Here is a 20,948-nt window from a genome sequence, read left to right on the forward strand (position 1 = left end):
GGAGAGGGGCGGAAGACGCGCTCAGAGAGAGGACTTCCGGGTCCTGCGCTCACCTGGCCTTACCGCGGTTTGCTTTCCGCCCCGGAGTTCTCTCTTAACTCGACTTGGTGTGCTCGCTTTTTTGCTTGCTTTTATGATTCAGGGCTTCACCTTCCCCACGACATTGCAGGCTTTCTGCTCTCCTCTCTCCCCAGACTACCACGAAGCGGGTTTAAATTGGTTATTCCCCCTTCTTTCAGACAGCCTCATAGCCCGGTGTCGTATGGGAAATTCGGCAGGTGAAGTTCGCTGTCTCTGAGGGTCCGACCTAAACATTAAAGTCTACTTTTGTGAAGGGCCTTTTTTTTTTTTGTGAGGTCCTGGGGGAATAGGCCACTAGAGTGTAATGTCATTAAATTGTTGTTAATTATGCCCGGCATCATTCAAGTCTGTTACTTTCTATGTTGTCATTTCTCACAATGCAAAATCTCCTCTTGGTTCTGTAAGCAAATTGCAAATTAAAGTGACTTACTTGCTGAGGATTGGATTGGGCCTTAGTGTATTAATAAGGATTGGTCAGGTTTTTGGGAGGAACTCTTAATTTTGGGCTTCCAAGACTATGTAACCTATGTAGTAAGAAGATTGGTTGAACTTAACCACAGTTAGCCCATGAGGAATCTTTGTTTCCTTAATTCTCGATTCATTAAGTTGTGACTAGAAGCTTGGCTTCTCAGTGAATGAAGTACACTTTTTTTTTTTTTTTTTTAGATTTTATTCATTTATTTGAGAGAGAGAGAGCACAAGCAGGGGGAGCAGCAGGAGAGGGAGAAGCAGGCTCCCCGCTGAGCAAGGAGCCGGATGCCAGACTCCATCCCAGGACTCTGGGATCATGACTTGAGCCACCCAGGCATCCCATGATGTACATTTTTGAGTAGTAGCCTATAGAAATGGATTCCTCCTCTCAGCAATGTGTTGGTTTGAAGAACCAATTGGTTACGTCATATTTTAACTGTTTTGATGGGCAGCTGGATCTAATTTTGAGGTATATATTTCTAGCACCTCTAAAAGTACTTAGGGGTTATTTCCCCCCTCCCCCTCCCAAGGATAAGTGTGCTAAACATTCCTAATCCTCTGAATTATCATGCTGGATAAAAAGGGTGAGACCCTTAGCAAATGGTTAGATAAACACAGAAGGTTTAACCTCGAGGTTAAAATAATAAAGAGACATCTATGCTTTCAAGTCATGGACAGGCTGTATAGAGAGGGCTGAGTATCTTTTAATCACCTTTTCTTAGAGTGCTGAAATAGTTACAAATTACTGTCTAGGGGCACCTGGCTGGCTCAGTCAGTGGAGCAGGCAACTCTTCATCTCGGGGTTGTGAGTTCGAACCTGATGTTGGTTGTAGAGATTACTTAAAAACAAAACCTTTGTGGGGCGCCTGGGTGGCTCAGTCATTGGGCGTCTGCCATCGGCTCAGGTCCTGATCCCAGGGTCCTGGGATCGAGCCCCACATTGGGCTCTCTGCTCCGCAGGAAGCCTGCTTCTCCCTCTCCCACTCCCCCTGCTTGTGTTCCCTCTCTCGCTGTGTCTCTATCAAATAAATAAATAAAATCTTTAAAAAAATAAAATAAAATCTTTGAAAACAAAAACAAATTACTGTCTAGAGTGAGCCAGGAGTGGAGTGCTGTTGTGGAAAATACAGCAATTGACTTAAAACAGCTTGCAGATAGGGAAATCCAATGGAAACAGTGCTGCTTTTGTTTAGGATGTGCTGTGACCTGATGTCCCAATTACATAATGATCCATAAAATAGAGATACGGTTTTCATTTCTAATTAAAACAAGGTAAGGTGATCATTTATTTTTCAGGATTTCACTAGAATATTGTTTGGAGAAGGTATGGAAGTTCTGCGCCCACAGCTTGTAAGAATTGGTGGACGGATTTACAGAAAAAATCCCGTCCAAGAACAGACTTATCAACATGAAGAAGAAGATGAAGACTTCTGTCAAGGTAATCCTAGTTGCTCTTTGGTCAGATACCAGTACAATGTTCTCTCGCATTATGGAAGCATTGCTTTGTTTTGTTTCAGAGTGTTTCTGTGTGAGCACTGAAATTTGAGATGTTTGGCCTCTATCTAGCTCCATTTGTGTTGACGTCTAAGGGGACTGGTGATTTTCAGTTTGATGAGGCATTCTCATTTGCACTTCCTAAATCATGTTTCATCTCTGTGTAGAGGCTTAAATGTAACAAGGGGTAATTTTAGTAAACAATGTTAACCATGAATATTCTGTGACAAAATTAAATTCCTTTGTCTGTAAAGTTGTGAAATAATATATATAAATTGTTGAAATAAATGAAATATGTATTTTGTTCAGTGCCCCAAAATATTAACCATTAATACTGTTAATGTTGTTATTTGTCTCTTCTTTGCACTCATATAGGCAGTTCCAAATATACAACTGACATAACTTTATTATTACATAGGGATAATTTTAAGAAGTAAGCTAAACAGTGGGGATGGATTATGAATATTTTCAAGCCAATTAACTTGGGCTTGGGTTTAAGGCATAAATAGGGCCTTTCAGGTTCTCTGCTTCCTTTTCCTTTTGGTTTATAAGTTCTTCCATCATGCCCTAAGCCTTGGGTTTTGTCTTCCTTCTGGTTTTCCCCATTGTTTCCCTTCAGCCTTGGGGACTTGACCTTCTTTACTTGACCCTCCTGTCTCTTCGCCTGGTGGAATGGAGTAAGTTCTCCCGCTACCATTCCTGTCTCATTCACTGAAGTAATTTTGTGTCTTAATACTAAAAACTGCTTACTTGCACACTGTAAGAGGATGTTATGTGAATTACATTTTTATAAAAAAATAGAAAAAAATTTTTATTGTGTCTTAGCATTTTGGGAGAAAACAGTTAAATAGTGGTATGTATATACTATCTTTCCAAGGTTCTTTTTTTTTATTTTTAAAATTTTATTTATTTATTTGACAGAGACACAGCGAGAGAGGGAACACAAGCAGGGGGAGTGGGAGAGGGAGAAGCAGGCTTCCGGCTGAGCAGGGAGCCTGATGCGGGGCTCAAACCCAGGACCCTGGGATCATGACCTGAGCTGAAGGCAGACACCTAATGACTGAGCCACCCAGGCACCCCTAGTCATGTGTTTTTAATTTTCTTCTAAGAACAGGTTGGAAGGACTGTCAGAGCAGTGTTCTGCAATATAAAGTGTTGGGCTATAAGACTGTTGTCCACAGAGCAGCAGCTGTGAGGAGGTGTTATGGTTTCTCTGCAGGCTTTGTGGAGTGTGCAGAGGAGCCCTGTGATGCCTACGAGGTGGTGCAGACCCAGCAAGGTTTCCGGTGTACCGTGAAGGCCCCCAGTTTGCTCTACAAGTGAGTGAGGCCCCCCCACCCCCCAGCTTCATGGGACACACTTCCAGGAAACTCAGCAGGAAGCTGACTCTTTTCCATACTTACTGCAGTGCTTAATTACTAATGACAAAACAATTTAGTGTTTTATGTCCTAGAAGTTCTAAGGACTGATTATGGATCAATTTCACCATTCCAGATGTATCACCATGTCCTGTTGATTTTGCCTCTTAAATATCTTTTGAATCTACCATTGGTCTTATTCTTTGCTGAAAGACCAGCACCCTGCTGCATCTTCTGTGGATTACTTCATATAGCCTCCTTACTAGGCTGTCCACATTGATTATTGTTCTCCTCCCAATCAGTTCTTCACATTGAGGGTAGGATGATCTTTCTAAAAGGCAAATGTGATTACTACCTCTGCTTAAATCTGTGAACATCCTTCCATTGAAGATGGAATTCTGTTCCATTGGAATGATGGAATCTTGAATGTGACTTAGGCAGCCCTGTATTTTTCAGTCATAACTCATACCACTCTTTTTCTGGTTTTGCACTTAAGCCTAGGTAGTTTTCTTCAGTTCCTGAAGTGTGCTTTGTTCCTTCCTGCCATAGAGCTTTGGCATATGCTGTTTCCTTTGCCTTATAATCTCTCTTCCTTACCTAGTTATATTCTTCCTTAGAGAGCCTTGCTTTGACATCATCATCCCTTTCAACCACACTGACTACCATATGTTTTCATAACATCCTGTACCTTTCCTTTGTAGAATTTTTCAGCCATGTATTTACACTTATTTGCGTACTATTGGATGTTTTCTTCACAAGATGGGAGACTTCTGGAAGGCAGGAATGTGTTCCATTAATCTCCAATGTTTGTCAAAGACTGGTATGCTTTCTCCAAGGTTGTCATTATGAATTTGCTTGGAAACTTTTTGCTCACTTCAGTCGGTGCTTGCTTGCTTGCTTGCTTGCCCACATTCTGTCTCACCACTAACATGGTTAGCTTATCGTCTGCCTTCGGCTCAGGTCATGATCTCCAGGTCCCGGGGTCAGGCCCCAAGTCTTCCTCTCCCTCTGCCTCTCCCCCTGATCATGCTCTCTTTCTGTATCTCTCTGTCTCAAATGAATAATAAAATCTTTAAAAAAAACCAAACATAGCTTATGTGGCTAACTGGCTTCTTTTAGGTTTACACCTCTGGAGATAGGCTGGTCTAGGAATTGTGTAAATTGTTTTTCTGTGTTGTACAAGGTTAATTAAGTGTTCAAGCTCCTCTGTGAAAGGAGATCTGCAAATATGAAATCATATACCTTTAAGCTCCACGAAGCAAATCATTTTATTTTCACCAATCTTGAAAATATTCTGAAACACCTATTAAGGATGAAATTCTTCTCTTGGAATGTGGCCAGATGGGAAACCAAATGCTAAATCTGACAGCTCATTTTCCTTTAAGGTTCCAGTGACATTTTCTTCCAAGAAACAAGATTTTAGAAAGTCATGGTTCCATTTCCTGATGAAATCTGTGTAACCATTTTCCTTAATGTGTATATTTGCCACCACTAAGGTGTGTAAAAATTCCTTAGATGTCTGATTCCAACTTGATGATCTTCTGAATTCTATATATTTTAAGTATTCATTGTATTCTAGATGACTTGCACGTTAGATTAGGTATTGGTTCTGTTCAATTGTAATTAATAGACAGTATTTACTAGGAAGATTTCTTTTTTTTTTTTTTTAAAGATTTTATTTATTTATTTGACAGAGAGACAGCGAGAGAGGGAACACAAGCAGGGGGAGTGGGAGAGGGAGAAGCAGGCTTCCTGCAGAGCAGGGAGCCGGATGTGGGGCTCGATCCCAGGACCCTGGGATCATGACCTGAGCCGAAGGCAGACGCTTAACGACTGAGCCCCCCAGGTGCCCCAGGAAGATTTCTTTCTTATTAATCATTTCCGTAGGTTCATTTGGATCAAGGAAGAAATTACTTGACCAAACTAATTTATGATAAAATCCTAATGGTTGTAACACCTGTCCATGGACTAGATGTAATATATTAGTTCTCGACATCAGGTGCACATTAGAATCACCTGGGGAGCTTTTAAAACTCCCTATACTTGGGTGCACCCCAGACCAATTAAATCAGAATCTCTGGGAGCTGGACTGAGGCATCATTAGTTTTTGAAGCCCCCCAGGTGATTCAAGTGGGTAGCCAAGATTGAGAACTACTCGATCTGGTAGGAATTTCTACTTATATGTTTAATAAAGGAGTCACCTTTTCACGGTGTGTCTCATTATTGTAGTGAATGTTTTAGACTCCCCATGTAAACCTCTTTTGAATCTGGCTATGCTCTAAATTGGAAGGATGCCATTATGGGCTTAATGAGGATGGTATGGACTGTACTGAGCTACGTGCCAGTCACAGGAAAGCCCTTTTATATATGATCACGTTTAATCCTCACAAGTTTATTATACTTAGGTATTATTCACTCCATTTTTGAAAGTGAAGAAATAGGTTTAGAGTGGTTAGATGACTTGCCCAAGACTTGAGTCTAAAACTTCTTTAACTTCAACCACTTCCTTTTTAAAATGCTTAGACTGGGGGCGCCTGGGTGGGTCAGTTGGTTGAGCGACTGCCTTCGGCTCAGGTCATGATCCTGGAGTCCCGGGATTGAGTCCCACATCGGGCTCCCTGCTCAGCAGGGAGTCTGCTTCTCCCTCTGACCCTCCCCCCTCTCATGTGCTCTCTCTCTCTCTCTCTCTCTCATTCTCTCTCTCAAATAAATAAAATCTTTAAAAAAAAAATGCCTAGACTGTTAATAACACATTGAGCCAGCTACTTTTGTTTGTGTGTGTTTGTAAACATCTTATTTTTAAGTAATCTCTACACTCCAACGTGGGGCTTGAGTTCACAACTCCCAGATCAAGAGTTGCATGCTCTACGGACTGAGCCAGCGGGGCACTCCAAGCCAGCTGCTTTTTGTAAGAGGCTTCTCTATTAGCCACATGCTAACCAACAGTAGCCTGGGTGAAAGTAGCCCTTATTGATAAGGGCTGGAAAGACAAAAGCCTGACAAAGTGGGTGCCAACACAGAGTGCAACACAGAGAAAAACTACAGGGAAATTGTGGCGTTTCAGTCCTTTTCTAAACATCTTGTTTTCTGTTTTCTGTTTTTTTTGTTTTTTTTTTTTTAACCTGGCTTACTACAGTAGATCTTAATGGAAATAATTGGGCTGGTTATTCCAGGTAGAAACAAATGCACAGTTTTAGACCTAGTCACCCATATTCTTGGGCACTGTAATTGAAATCATAGAAGCCAAAATACTGTTGGTGATGGGGAATTTTTTTCTCTTTATAATCCTGTCTTTGAGTCTTTAGTGCTTTCTACACTCTGAAACTTTTCCCTTGGGATCCAGTAGTCTCATTTACTTTAACACATGTTATTACTGTGGGTTCCAGAAGATAACCTTGGATTGTCAGAATTATTTATTCCAGGAGGCCCAGACAATTAATGTAAAGGAGTCACTAGATGGTTGAAGCAGAGTAGATGAAACGGAGTAGGGAGTGATAGGGATTGTGATAAGCTCATGTTCCATTTTTAGGGACGAGAGTAAGCTCCAGCCCATTATTGCCATGGGTTGTCAGATCTTCTAATTTTTCCAAAGAACCTGGAAATCTATATTTTTAGGTGAAATTTCCCAATTTTTAGGTGAAATCTCCTGAACAAAACATGTATTGCTGAATTCAGCTTGAGGGTTACCTGTTTTCTCTTTTTGCTTTTGAAGCTATTCTGGATAATCTCTCCTAAATGATGGATTCGTCTCTTTGCTAAGCTTTTTACCCTTATTTTATTAATCAAGGATAATTCTTTTACAATGAACTCCTAATATAGTTAATTTGCTCTCTAAAGGACAACGTTTTCCCCAAACTGTAGACCCACTGGTTGCTAGAAGTGCCTTTTGAGACAATGCCAGCTTTCTTTTCAATGAACTGCAGACCCATGTTTTGAATCTAATATTGAAGAGCAAACAGGTGTTGGGCATGGCATGGTTTCTGTTTCTGTTTATTCATTAAATTGACTGTAGGGCGTCATTTTGCCCATGAGTGCAATGCAGCACATTCTATAAAGCTATACAACTTGTAATTTCTCTACAAATATTAAGCCTTACTGAAGCACTTTTCTGTAAGGGAGTATCTGTGGCCACATATGATTTAAACATGATGGAATTCTTTATTGTACATTTGACTTAATGTCCTTCCATTAATTAATTTTTCTTTATATTATAGGCATATAGTTGGCAAAAGAGGGGACACTAGGAAGAAACTAGAAGTGGAAACCAAAACATCTATTAGCATTCCTAAGCCTGGACAAGAAGGAGAAATTGGTGAGACTTGGTATATATAAGTTATATTTGCAATCACTTTTGCATGAGTATGGACTAGTGTGACCCAATGGAGGTATTTAGTGATTGTATTCTTTTTTTTTTTTTTTTTTTTAGTGTTCCTGGGTAGGATTGAATAGTGACTGTATTCTTTGTGGGGTTCTGCAGCAGTTGGCCTTTTTATGATATATCAGTATCAGTCTCCCAAATGAAGAAAGATGTAGTTATACAACCTTATCTTGACTGAGTATCTGGGCCTTCACTTTTTTACTTCACTGTGTACTGATGTTATAAAGCTACCAGATTTTGTTGTGTATTAGGAGAATAATTTCATGCTTTACCAGCTTGAAATGGAGTTTGTGAATTGTTTCAAGTTAGAATTAGAGAAAACCAGTGAGGTCAGCAGATTTGCAATAAAGTTCAGCCCTTTCCAGAAGGGTTCTCTTGTTTTTACCTTGCTTTGTAGGCTGGGAAGGATATTATAAAAGTAACAATTAAAATAACCTGAATCAAGTAACTGCTCAAGCGAGGAAAAATAGTTCAGTATAAATCAAGTCAGAAAGGATCTGTACCAAGCATCATTGTGAACCCAGGGCACAGGCTTGTGTTGTAAGATGGCTTTGAGTGAAGGGCACTGTAGGGACAAAATTTAACAAAAAAAAAAAAAAGGGAACTCATTCTAAAACGACAGGACTCTTTCAAAGTCAAATAAGTGCAGCAGCCTCCAATAGTACATTTTTTATAAACACCCATAGGTTTTATTAAGTTTTAGGGGAAAAAAATTACTAGTGTTCTTCTCATTTTGTGCTCTGTAAGAACAGTCATCACAACAGATACGATGCAGGTGAGTATAGAGTAGTACTGCCCAAAAGGACTTTCTGTGATGATGGGAATGTTCTCTACCTCCACTGTCCAGTGCGGGAGTCACTAGCACGTGTGATCGTGAGTACTGGAAATGTGGCTAGTGTGACTGGGGAACTGAACTTTTAATCCCATTTCTTTCTAATTCATTTAACTTTTCATTTAACTGGTTGCATGTGGACTCCTGTGTTGGGCAGCAAATGCTGGAGTTTTCCCCAGCCCTTTGGTAGCATCAGCAGACACTAATATGAGAACTTTAATGACATTTTTGAAGGAATTTCAATAAAATATTCAGCTCTTTAGAATTACAGATAGAAAAACCCAGGTCTTAAGTTTTAAAGTTCAAGCTACGGGGCACTTGGGTGGCTTAGTCAGTTAAGCGTCTGCCTTTGGCTCAGGTCATGATCTCAGGGTCCTGGGATTGAGCCCCATGTCGGGCTTCCGGCTCAGTGGAGAGTCTGCTTCTCCCTCTCCCTCTGCTTCTGCTCTCTGTCTTTGTCTCTCTCTCAAATGAATAAATAAAATCTTTAAAAAAAAAAAAAGTTCAAGCTACAAATATTGAAGTAATTTTATAATTGCAGTGAAGTTTATTTCTTTTTTTTTTTTAAGATTTTATTTATTTATTCATTAGAGACAGAGAGAGAGAGGCAGAGGGAGAAGCAGGCTCCCAAGGAGAGGGAGCCCGATGCGGGACTCGATCCCAGGACCCTGAGATCATGACCTGAGCCGAAGGCAGACGCTCAACCATCTGAGCCACCCAGGCGCCCGTGAAGTTTATTTCATTACCTAGTTTTTTCCTGATTATAAATTAATACATGCTTTCAAAAAAAAAAAAGCTTACAGAAATTATATGTGAAGTATAAAGGGAAGTCTTGTAATATGAACTGCAGACATGATCACTATTAACAGTTGAATATATTCCTCATTTTTTCTATCCATATAGTAACTATAATAATTTTTATTTTAAATTTTTTTTTAAGATTTTATTTATTTGATCGAGAGAGGGAACACAAGCAGGGGCGAGTGGGAGAGGGAGAAGCAGGCTTCCCGCTGAGCAGGGAGCCCGATGCGGGGCTCGATCCCAGGACCCTGGGATCACGACCCGAGCCGAAGGCAGACGCCCAATGACTGAGCCACCCAGGCGCCCCTATAATAATTTTTATTGCAGTAAAATTATAACATGCTATAAATGTGGAGATCTTAGCCATTTTAAGATGTCAGAGTCATTCCAAAACATATCCAGAAAAGGGTAGGTGGGTTGTAAAGATTCCATTTTGACTTAGAAAATACAAATATTTCAGTGTGAAACCCAGTGTGTCAGTCATATTGTTAAAAGTAAGAATTCAGTGGAACTAATTTAATTGAAAAACAAGAGAATAAATGGGCCTATTGGTCTTGTAGGGAAGTAAAGTACAGCAAAATCAAATTTATTGGTTAGAGTGAATTGAGTTGTAATGTGAGACTAAGACAGGTTGTGGTATTTGCTGTCATTTATTCATTTTCTTTTGCTTCTCCCAAGTTAGAGCTACTAAAGAAGGAAATGATGTAGTAGGCTTTAATTTGTCCTCTCAACAAGGATCTGGTCATCTAGTCTGTTTTGAAGTCTCAGGTAATGGGATATTAGAAGGTGCTTTCAAAATGATATTGTTATTATAATTAGAGAATTGGTTTTTAAAAGTTTAATGTCAATGCCTTTAATTCTCTTTTTCCTATCTGTCCCTTGTTACAGTCCCTAGACCACTTGCCATGCAAATTCTGGTCTTCTCAGATATTAGTGTTTGTAGAATATTTCTAACCTCATTGTATTTGCTCTTTAGTCATTAATTGATTAACTTTGAATCTTTTCTGGAAATGAGGCTGAGGACCTTTCAGTGAGGGCCCTTTTCGGTTCACTGTGTTACAGAGATGAAACCACCTTCTTAATGAAAAAGAATAGATTAAGCATTTTGTTCCAGACTTTTACAGAAATAAAACATGAGTTTTTTTTTTAAAGATTTTATTTATTTATTTAATTGACAGAGAGAGAGAGAGATAACGAGAGAGGGAACACAAGCAGGGGGAGTGGGAGAGGGAGAAGCAGGCCTCCTGCCGAGCAGGGAGCCTGATGCGGGGCTCGATCCCAGGACCCTGGGATCCTGACCTGAGCCTAAGGCAGTCGCTTAACCGAATGGGCCACCCAGGTGCACCTGTATTTTTTTTTTTTTTTTTTTAAACAGTAGGATGGGGAGACAAACAAGGCAAGTTAAACTTGAGGGTTTTTTTTAAGATTTTATTTATTTGACAGAGAGAGACACAGCAAGAGAGGGAACACAAGCAGGGGGAGTAGGAGAGGGAGAAGCAGGCTTCCCGCTGAGTAGGGAGCCCAATGCGGGGCTCGATCCCAGGACCCTGGGATCACGACCTGAGCCGAAGGCAGGCGCTTAACGACTGAGCCACCCAGGCACCCCAAACATGAGTTTTAAGCTTCCTTCCTTTCTGCTCCTTTTCCATTTAGTTTTTCACCAAATTTTTGGTCTTTGGCAGAGATAATTTTTACTTTCCTTTAATTTTGTCCCAGTTTGCCTTCAAACCCTCCTTTATCAGCGTTTCTCTAGCACAGTATTTGAGTACCTGTTATGGATACTTCCCTTCACTGAGCATTGAGTCTTTTGGATTCTCTGAGTATTCTGTCTGATAATATAAATGATGCCATTAGAGAACACCGTATGTCTACTTATATTTTTCAGCTATCACTTTTATCAATTTTTGACTTAGGCAAATTGTTCTCAGGCTTTCTGTTAATCCATTCATTCAGAATCTACTTCTTTTTTTTTTTTTTTTTAAAGCTTTTATTTATTTATTTGACAGAGAGAGACAAAGCGAGAGGGAACACAAGTAGGGGGAGTGGGAGAGGGAAAGCAGACTCCCCGCTGAGCAGGGAGCCCGATGCGGGGTTCGATCCCAGGACCCTGGGACCATGACCTGAGCTGAAGGCAGACGCTAAACAACTGAGCCACCCAGGTGCCCCTCAGAATCTACTTCTTTTCCTAGAAATGTCTGTCTTGTTTCCTTGTAGTAAAATGGGTGTGATACTTTCATTCTTATTGAGGAATAGAAAGGTTGTTCTTATAGAAAATTTCACGTGCTTTAATGGAGAGTATTAGGATAAATAAATAGAATTATTTAATCTCTGTAGTTGCGTGGAAGGACAAACTTTGTGGTCTTTAAAGCACAGAGCCGATTTTGCTACTATTACAGTTAATACTTCAATATTTTATATCATATTCATAAGTCTGTCTTTCACAGTTTTAATAAATGGTCTGTTGAAATGCCAATTTTGTTCGTTGTTCATATCTTTTGCACCTTTCCTTAGTTGCTGTTTTGAACCAAGCCCTGTCAGTTCTACGACCTAGAGGTTTAATCTCTGCTTACGTTGAGATTGTGTAATCCCTAAATGATTTTGTTTCTTTGCAGACAGTGGGCTATGCTTTGTGCCGTCCCCCCTTTCATTTATACATAAAGGCATAGCCCAGATCAGAGAAGGCCAAATTAATGCCAAAACATGGACATTTGGTATCCACCCATATAATGTATAGATAAGCATTTTACTTTAATTTTCTGTTTTCATACATATATTATAGGATTATATATATTGTAGTAGACTCGCCTTTAGTTTTTCACTGTAGTCAATCTCTAATGCTGCCACAGCCGTCGTCTTTTTTTTTGAAGAGTTTATTTATTTATTTGACAGACAGAGATAGAGAGAGCAGGAACACAAGCAGGGGGAGTGGGAGGGGTAGAAGCAGGGCTCCCACCGAGCAGGGAGCCTGATGCGGGGCTCGATCCCAGGACCCTGGGATCATGACCTGAGCTGAAGGCAGACGCTTAATGACTGAGCCACCCAGGCGTCCTGCCACAGTCTTCTTTTAAATTGAGGTAAAATTGACATGACAGAAAGTTCCATTTATTGCTCTTAACTTTTTATTGTTGCTTGAATTTCTATGTGATGTAGTGTTCATACTTTTTTTGTGTGTGGTTAATATATACACAACATAAAGTTTACCATTTTGACAATTTTTTCTTTATGTGAACTCTACACCTAATGTGAGGCTCAAACTCATGACCTCCAGATCAAGAGTGACATGCTCTACTGACTGAGCCAGCCTTGGACCTCCCATTTGGACGATTTTAAAGTGTTGAATTGAGTGGCATTTAGTACATTTACAGTGTTGTGTAATCATCACCACTATCTAGTTTCAGAACATTTTTATCTTCCCAAAAGGGAGGATACCTCATACCTATTAAGCAGTCACTTCCCAGTCCCATTCCTCCGTACCTCCAGTCCTTGCCTATCACTAATCTGCTTTCTGTCCCTCTGCATTTGCCTGTTCTGGCTACTTTCTTAAATGGAAGCATATAGTGGCATTTTCTATCTGGTGTCTTCCACTGAGTGTGATGTTTTCAAGATTCATTGATATTTTTGCATGTATCTGTACTTCATTCTCTTTTTGGGGGGTGCTGAATACTATTCCATTGTATGGAGATGGGACGTTTTGTTTATCCATTTATCTGTTGGACACCTGCGTTGTTTCCACCTTTTGGTATTGCGACTAGAGCTGCTCTGAACCTTCGTGTACGAGTTTTTTTTTTGGACACTTGGGTTTTGTTTTTTAAAAAAATTTTTTCAGGATTTTTTCTTGTATTTCATATTATTATTATTATTTTTAAAGATTGTATTTGTTTACTTGACAGAGAGACAGACACAGCGAGAGAGGAACACAGCAGGGGGAGTGGGAGAGGGAGAAGCAGGCTCCCCGCCGAGCAGGGAGCCTGATGCGGGGTTCAATCCCAGGACTCTGGGATCATGACCTGAGCCGAAGGCAGACGCTTAATGACTGAGCCACCCAGCCGCCCTATTTCATATTATTTTTTAAAATCTATTCTTTTGTTTTCTTTGAAGTAAACTCTACCCTTAATGTGGGGCTCAAACTCATGACCCCCAAATCAAGAGTGTGATCTGACTGACTGAGCCACCAGGCACCCCTTGAATACCTGCTTTTACTTCTTTTTTTTTTTTTTTGACAGAGATAGCGAGAGCAGGAACACAAGCAGGGGGAGTGGGAGAGGGAGAAGCAGGCTTCCTGCTGAGCAGGGAGCCCGATGTGGGACTTGATCCCAGGACCTTGGGATCATGACCGGAGCCGAAGGCAGACGCTTAAAGACTGAGCCACCCAGGTGCCCTGCTTTTACTTATTTTGGATTTCTATCTAGGAGTGGAATTGCTGGTCAGATGGTAGTTCTCGTTGTAACTTTTTACATATGGTAGTTCTCCTTGTAACTTTTTAAGGAACAGCCATACTTTTCCATAGCTGCTGCACCATTTTACATTCCCACCTGCAAGGTATGAGGGTTTGCTATGAAGCTATATAGCTTTTTTTAACTCATTTTTCTACTTCATGAGGTGGTCTTTTTTTTTTTTTTTTAAGATTGATTGATTTGTTTATTTATTTGACAGAGAGAGAGGGAGAGAGAGCGCGCACGCACAAACAGGGGGAGCAGCAGAGGGAGAGGAAGAGAGAATCTTAAGCAGGCTCCATGCCCAGCACGAGCCCGACAAGCGGGGCTCGATCTTACAATCCTGAGATCTGAGCGTAAATCTAGGGTTGGACGATTACTGACTAAGCCACCCAGGCCCCCAAGGATATTCTGTTTTTAAACCTCATTCTGCTTAGATTGAATTCATTAGTAATTTTCTTACCCTTGGTACTGTCCCTTGTTCAGACATTATGTACTCATTCAGGACTGTTCGAGCTCTGCAGAGATGATAGTATTAAGGCCACTTACCTTACAAGCACTGGATGGTTGTGTTAAACATCCCTCCCCTCCTTTTTTTTTTTTGCTTGCAGTAATCACTGGCCAGCATCGAAGTGGTGTAATTTCAGCTCGAACTCGGATTGATGTTCTTTTGCTCACTTTTAGAAGAAAGCAACCCTTCACTCACTTCCTTGCCTTTTTCCTCAATGAAGCTGAGGTTCAGGAGCGATTCCTGAAGTTCCAGGAGGAAGTACTGGAGAAGTGCTCCATGGTAAGCAGCAAACAAAACAAAACAAAAAGTTAAAAAGTAAAGAAAAAGTACAAAAATGGTGGTTCATAATTCAAACAGTAGAAAGATATACATTTCTTCTCCCACCAAAAAAGGTAACCATTTCTGATGCTTTCTTATGATTCTAAACTGAAAAAAGAAGTATAGACATATTGGCACATAAGCCTCTATATATTACTGAAATATTCTTTAAAAATTTTAAGACATAAAAGTATTATCCTAATATACATACTGTTCTGCACCTTGTGGGTGGCATTGTTAATGAGAATCCATTATCTGTAGATCTTCTGCCCTGGATGGTAATGGCTTATTTGGGATTAGTAACTAGAAGAAATTTGCACATAGAATTCTCATTCTTATGTAACAGTGAAATGCTTGTGACCAGGATAACAGCAGATAATCTAGATTAGAAAACAAGTTTTTTTTTGTTTGTTTTTTAAAGATTTATTTATTTGAGAGCGAGAAAGAGAGCATGAGCATGGGGAGGGGCAGAGGGAGAGGGAGAAGCAGACTCTGTTGAGCAGGGAGCCCGATGTGGGGCTCGATCCCAGGAGCCTGAGATCATATCCTAGGCTGAAGTCAGATGCCTAACCAACTGAGCCACCCAGGAACCCCTTAGAAAACAAGTTTGAAAACTTCTTTTGGATATAATTTTGGGCGATTTAAAGAAACATTGATTTAAAAAAATTAATGAACATAATATATGGTTTTTTGTTTTTTTCTTCTTTTAATATATGTGTTTTATAGAAAGTTTAGAAAATAAAGAAAAGATGAATAAAAAGTCACCCATAATCTCACCACTGAGAGAGAATATTGTGGCACATGCACAGATGTTTAAAAAAATAGAATTTGGCTTATATATGCTTTTATATACTGCTTTCTTTGAAATTTTGCATTATTCCATGATCATTGATTTGTCATTGAACAGAAATCTTTCCTTTTGCTTTGGAGACAGGAAGGAAGTTATAGCAGTCATGACTAAAATAACATCTTATTTCTTTTTTTTTTTTTTTTTTAAAGATTTTATTTATTTATTTGACAGAGAGACACAACGAGAGAGGGAACACAAGCAGGGGGAGTGGGAGAGGGAGAAGCAGGCTTCCCGCTGAGCAGGGAGCCCGATGTGGGGCTCGATCCCAGGACCCTGGGATCATGACCTGAGCCGAAGGCAGACACTTAACGACTGAGCCACCCAGGTGCCCCAGCATAATCTTATTTCAATTAACAGTTCAGATAACTTGATTTTTAATGACTGCTTAGTATTCTATTATATGGATATATAAGGATGTGGTTTGAAGTGGTAGGGTTTGGAGCCAATAGCCAAGAAAGTACTCTTTTTTTAAATTTGTTTTTTAGATTTTATTTATTGATTTGAGAGAGAGAGAGAGAGAATGAGAGACAGAGAGCATGAGAGGGAGGAGGGTCAGAGGGAGAAGCAGACTCCCTGCTGAGCAGGGAGCTCTATGCGGGACTTGATCCCGGGACTCCAGGATCATGATCTGAGCCGAAGGCAGTCGCTTAACCAGCTGAGCCACCCAGGCGCCCCCCAAGAAAGTATTCTTGAGACATCTTGGGTACAAAAGGGTGGTTTTATTACAGCATGGGGACAGGACCCATGGAGAAAGAGCTGTACCAGGGTCATGAGGAGTGGCTGATTATATACTTTCAAGTTGGGAGGGGGTTAGGGATAGCGTAAGTCTCTTAAGGAATTTTGGGAGCAAGGTTTCCAGGACCTCAAAGGCTAGCTGTTATTAGGAAAAGGCCATTTATTACTGTCTAGTAAAACCCTAGTCATGAGACCCTTCAGAAGTATGGGTTGTATGCTTGGGAGATGATTGCTAACATATATCTTGGGGGATAGAGATAAAGGAAGTTTCTAAAGGAATTTTATGTGTTAAAGTAGACTTACAGGATCCTGGGGGGGTTGGGATAATGTTAAGCTAAGATTGCCTTTTGCCCTTGGCAAAGTATCAAATCAAGGTAGCTGAGTTCCTAAAGGAATGTCACTCTGCCTGTTTGAAGGATTTATCAATGGGCTGTAAGTAGTAAGGAAATTTAATTTTTCTTTTGTCTTTGTTTCCCACGTCATAGGATAATAATTTATCTTTTTAAATTATTTGTTTTTCATTATTATAAATAATGATGTTATGACTCTTCTGCATACATTTTTCTGTACTAGTCTAATTAGTTTCTTAGTAAATTCCTGAAAATGTAAAAAGAGTATGTGTGTGTGAGTTGAGGGTTTTGACATATATTCCAAATTACCTTCAGGAAATGTAATAACACTTAACATGTCAAACTGTAGCTTTCTTTTGGTTCCTTTTCCCACCCTTGCCATTATTGGTGTTATTATTCTTTTAAGGTTTTGTGTTTTTGTAATCCAGTTGACAAAAAATATTAGCTCATTGCTTGATTGTTCATTTATTTGATTATTGGTGAGATAAGACTTTTTCATATATTTAATTCTTGTTTCTTCATGTCTTGGTGCATTTTTCTCTGAAAGTGTTCATTTTTTTATTTGTCAGAGCTTCATGTATATTAAGAGGATCAGTATTACTTCATAATTTACATTTAACTTTTTAGTTTCTTTGGAATGTATTTTGATATATATCAAGAGGTAAGGTTGTAACTTTTTTTAGCCCTATTTAGTTAACCAGTTATCTGCAGAAGAATTAAAGAATCTTTTATTTTACCTTAAAAATTATCATGCACTAAAATGGACTTTTTGGGGATGTGTTTAGATTTTTCTTTTAATGTTTTATTTTTTTTATTTTTTAAGATTTATTTATTTATTTATTTGAGAGAGAGAATGAGAGAGAGAGAGCACATGAGAGGGGGGAGGGTCAGAGGGAGAAGCAGACTCCCTGCCGAGCAGGGAGCCCGATGCGGGACTCGATCCAGGGACTCCAGGATCATGACCTGAGCCGAAGGCAGCCGCTTAACCAACTGAGCCACCCAGGCGCCCCTTAATGTTTTATTTTTAAGTGATCTCTACACCCAGTGTGGGGCTCGAACTCATAACCTTGAGATCAAGAGTTGCATGCTAGGGCGCCTGGGTGGCTCAGTTGGTTGGGCGACTGCCTTCGGCTCAGGTCATGATCCTGGAGTCCCGGGATCGAGTCCCGCATCAGGCTCCCTGCTTGGCAGGGAGTCTGCTTCTCCCTCTCCCGCTCCCCCCTCTTGTGCTCTCTCTCTCTCTCTCAAATAAATAAATTAAAAAAATCTTTAAAAAAAAAAAAAAATTTGCATGCTATACCAACTGAGCCAGCCAGGTGCCACATGGGATGTGTATAGATTTTTATAACCAACTACTGCAGTCAGGATATAGAACAGTTTGACTACCCCACAAAACTCCCTCATGCTGTCCCTTTACAGTAACCTCTTCCCTACCCCAAACCCTGGCAATCACTGATCTCTTTCGGTCACTACAGTTTGGTCTTTCTGAGGATGTCCTATAAATGGAATCATGTAGTATGTAATCTTTTGAAACTGGCTTCTTTCATTCAGCATCATGCCTTTGAGGTTCAGCCAAGCTGTTGTGTATATCAGTAGTGTGTTCCTTTTTGTTGCTGAGTAGTATCACTGTTTGGATGCACCTCAGTTTGCTTGGGCATCCACCCAGTGGAGGACATTTGGGTTCTTTCCAGTTTGGGGCAATTATGACTGAAATTGCTGTAAACATTTATGTATAGGTTTTTATGTGAACATAGTTTTCCCTTCTTTAAAGTAAATACCCAGGGGGTGCCTGGGTGGCTCAGCTAGTTAAGTGTCTGCCTTCGGCTCAGGTCATGATCCCAGGGTCCTGGGATCGAGCCCCGCATCTGGCTCCCTGCTCGGCGGGGAGCCTGCTTCTCCCTTTCCCTCTGCCTGCAGCTCTTCATTTTTATGCATATGGATGTCCGTCCATGCTGTGTTTTCCCAATCATGTAATGAAGAGAGGAATAAAAGCATATGGAATGGAATAGAACGGTGGTTAGTATCTTTGGTTCTTGAAACAGATGAACCTGGGTGTGATTGTGGGTTCCTCAATCTGTGTAGACTTGGGCAAGTGAACCTCTCTAGATCTTTTTTTCTTTTTTTTTTTTTTTAAGTATGGTGGAGCCTAACATGGGGCTTGAACTCACAACCCTGAGATCAAGACCTGAGCTGAGATCAAGAGTCGGACACTTAACCAGCTGAGCCACCCAGGTGCCCCTCAAGCTGGGTCTTATATGTTAGAATATAGTGAAATATAGATACACAGATATAGAAGTATTAGAATCCAAGTACTTGTGTGGAACCAGGAATGAGAATTGATAAAATTGATTATTTAAGAAGGAGACTACAGCATGGCATAAAGTATAGAGAAGTTGAATCATTGTGTTATACACCTGAGACTAATGTAACATTGTGTCAACTCTACTCAAAACAACTTTTTTAAAAGGAGGCTACAAAGGTGAGTAGATCCAGACTGGAAAATATGGGTAGACAGCATAGAATTATATAACCCATTTTTAAGTGATTAACTTGGTATTTATGTGCTTGAACAAAGACACATAATAAGTCAAATACTATATATGTATATATATATAATTACTATATATATATAAAATTAGGAAGCCATCAGAATTTTTTTTTTCTCTTAGCATTACATAGCAAGATGATTTCGTTCTCAGTGGAGGGTAGGGTAGGAGAAGATCAGGAACAGTGAAGTTTCAATGTGGGCTGGTAAATTTGGGGCTGGGGTGCTGGTAAGTTTTGAAATTATTTTACCTTGTAAATAACAACTTATTGAAGCTCCGTGGTTATATATTTTTTGAAATGTTACAAATATTTGGTATGTGACAAGCAGTTTGTATTGTTAGCCTTTTTTTCTGTGTGTGTGCTGTGTGTGTGTATGTGTGTGTACACTTTCTCACTTTTCTTTAGTTCCTAACTTGAGCTGACAGGGAACAAATATTGGAGAATGATTACTTTAACTCAACTGGAATGAGATTGGCCACTATGAATGTCATGCTGGCCTTAATCAGTCCAGAGTATTTCCTTCCTGTTTTCAGGGTGATTCCATAGTGACATTGCTTTCCCGCGTTCTCACAACAGCACAGCATAAAAGAGTAAGTAAGTACTAAGAGACCATTAAAGCTTTTAGGCATTTTCCAGTAGTACTCTGCATTTATTACCCCTACTTAGGTGAGTTCCCAACTAGTACTTTTTTTTTTTTTTTAAAGATTGTATTTTTAAATAATCTCTGCACCCAACATGGGGCTTGAATTTACAACCCCAGGTCAGGAGTTGCATGCTCTACGACTGAGCCAGGCAGGCGCCACACCCCTCCCCTGCTTCTAGTAGCTTTGAAGAGCATATACCTTTTCATTGAGATAAGAGTTGTTTCATGGAAGACTGTGGCATTCAGTCTTGTTTTGGTTCCTCTGATGCTCATTTGATATCTCTGATCATTTCTTCATCTCTAAAATAAGAATGGGCTCAACATTCTCCTGTTTATAAGAAAAAGATGATACCTGTTGCTATAGAGTTGGCTCATAAATTTTGAGTTTACATGTGTATTTGTTATATACATTTATTAAAATAAAGTTTGTCTGGACGTCTGGGTGACTCAGTTGGTTAAGCGACTGCTTTCAGCTCAGGTAATGACCCTGGAGTCCCAGGATCGAGTCCCACATCGGGCTCCTTCCTCGGTGGGGAGTCTGCTTCTCCCTCTGAACCTCCCGCATCTCATGTGCTCTCTCTCTCCCTCTCTCTCAAATAAATAAAAATCTTCAAAAAATAAAATAGGGGCGCCTGGGTGGCTCAGTCGTTAAGCGTCTGCCTTCGGCTCAGGTCATGATCCCAGGGTCCTGGGATCGAGCCCTGCATCGGGCTCCCTGCTCGGCGGAGGGCCTGCTTCTCCCTCTCCCACTCCCCCTGCTTGTGTTCTCTCTCTCGCTGTGTCTCTCTCTGTCAAATGAATAAATAAAATCTTTAAAAATAAATAAATAAAAATAAAAAATAAAGTTTGTCATACACGGTGTTTTGTAACAATTTTTTGATTTAACAACATGTTTCAGGTAAATACATACAAATCTAATTACTGTTTTGAAGATTTTATTTATTTGAGAGGGAGCAAGCACAAGCAGGGGGAGGAGGAGGGCAGAGGGGCAGAGTAGGGGGAAAGAATTTCAAGCAGATTCTGCACTGAGCACAGATCGCAACTCAGGGTTCCTTCCCACAACCTTTAAATCGCAACCCCAGCTGAAACAAGAATTGGTTCCACAACTGACTGAGTGAGCCACCCAGGTGCCCTAATTACTATTTT

At 40.2% G+C, this 20,948-nt stretch overlaps 1 protein-coding gene across 1 annotated transcript in view; it reads left to right on the plus strand.

Moving 5' to 3' along the window:
* Nucleotides 1–99: 99 nt before the first annotated feature.
* The window catches only part of ASCC1 (activating signal cointegrator 1 complex subunit 1), a 99,428-nt gene continuing 78,579 nt past the window's right edge, over nucleotides 100–20,948 (plus strand). Inside the window, exons 1-5 of the mRNA XM_081824095.1 lie at nucleotides 100–107; nucleotides 1,849–1,990; nucleotides 3,266–3,365; nucleotides 7,619–7,716; nucleotides 14,460–14,638. Of these exons, the coding sequence (XP_081680221.1) occupies nucleotides 1,879–1,990; nucleotides 3,266–3,365; nucleotides 7,619–7,716; nucleotides 14,460–14,638 (489 nt within the window). The 5' untranslated portion in view covers nucleotides 100–107; nucleotides 1,849–1,878. The remainder of the gene's footprint in view (nucleotides 108–1,848; nucleotides 1,991–3,265; nucleotides 3,366–7,618; nucleotides 7,717–14,459; nucleotides 14,639–20,948) is intronic.

Source organism: Leptonychotes weddellii, chromosome 6 (genome assembly GCF_054177405.1).
Source record: "Leptonychotes weddellii isolate Sample4059 chromosome 6, ASM5417740v2, whole genome shotgun sequence".
NCBI lineage: Eukaryota > Metazoa > Chordata > Mammalia > Carnivora > Phocidae > Leptonychotes > Leptonychotes weddellii.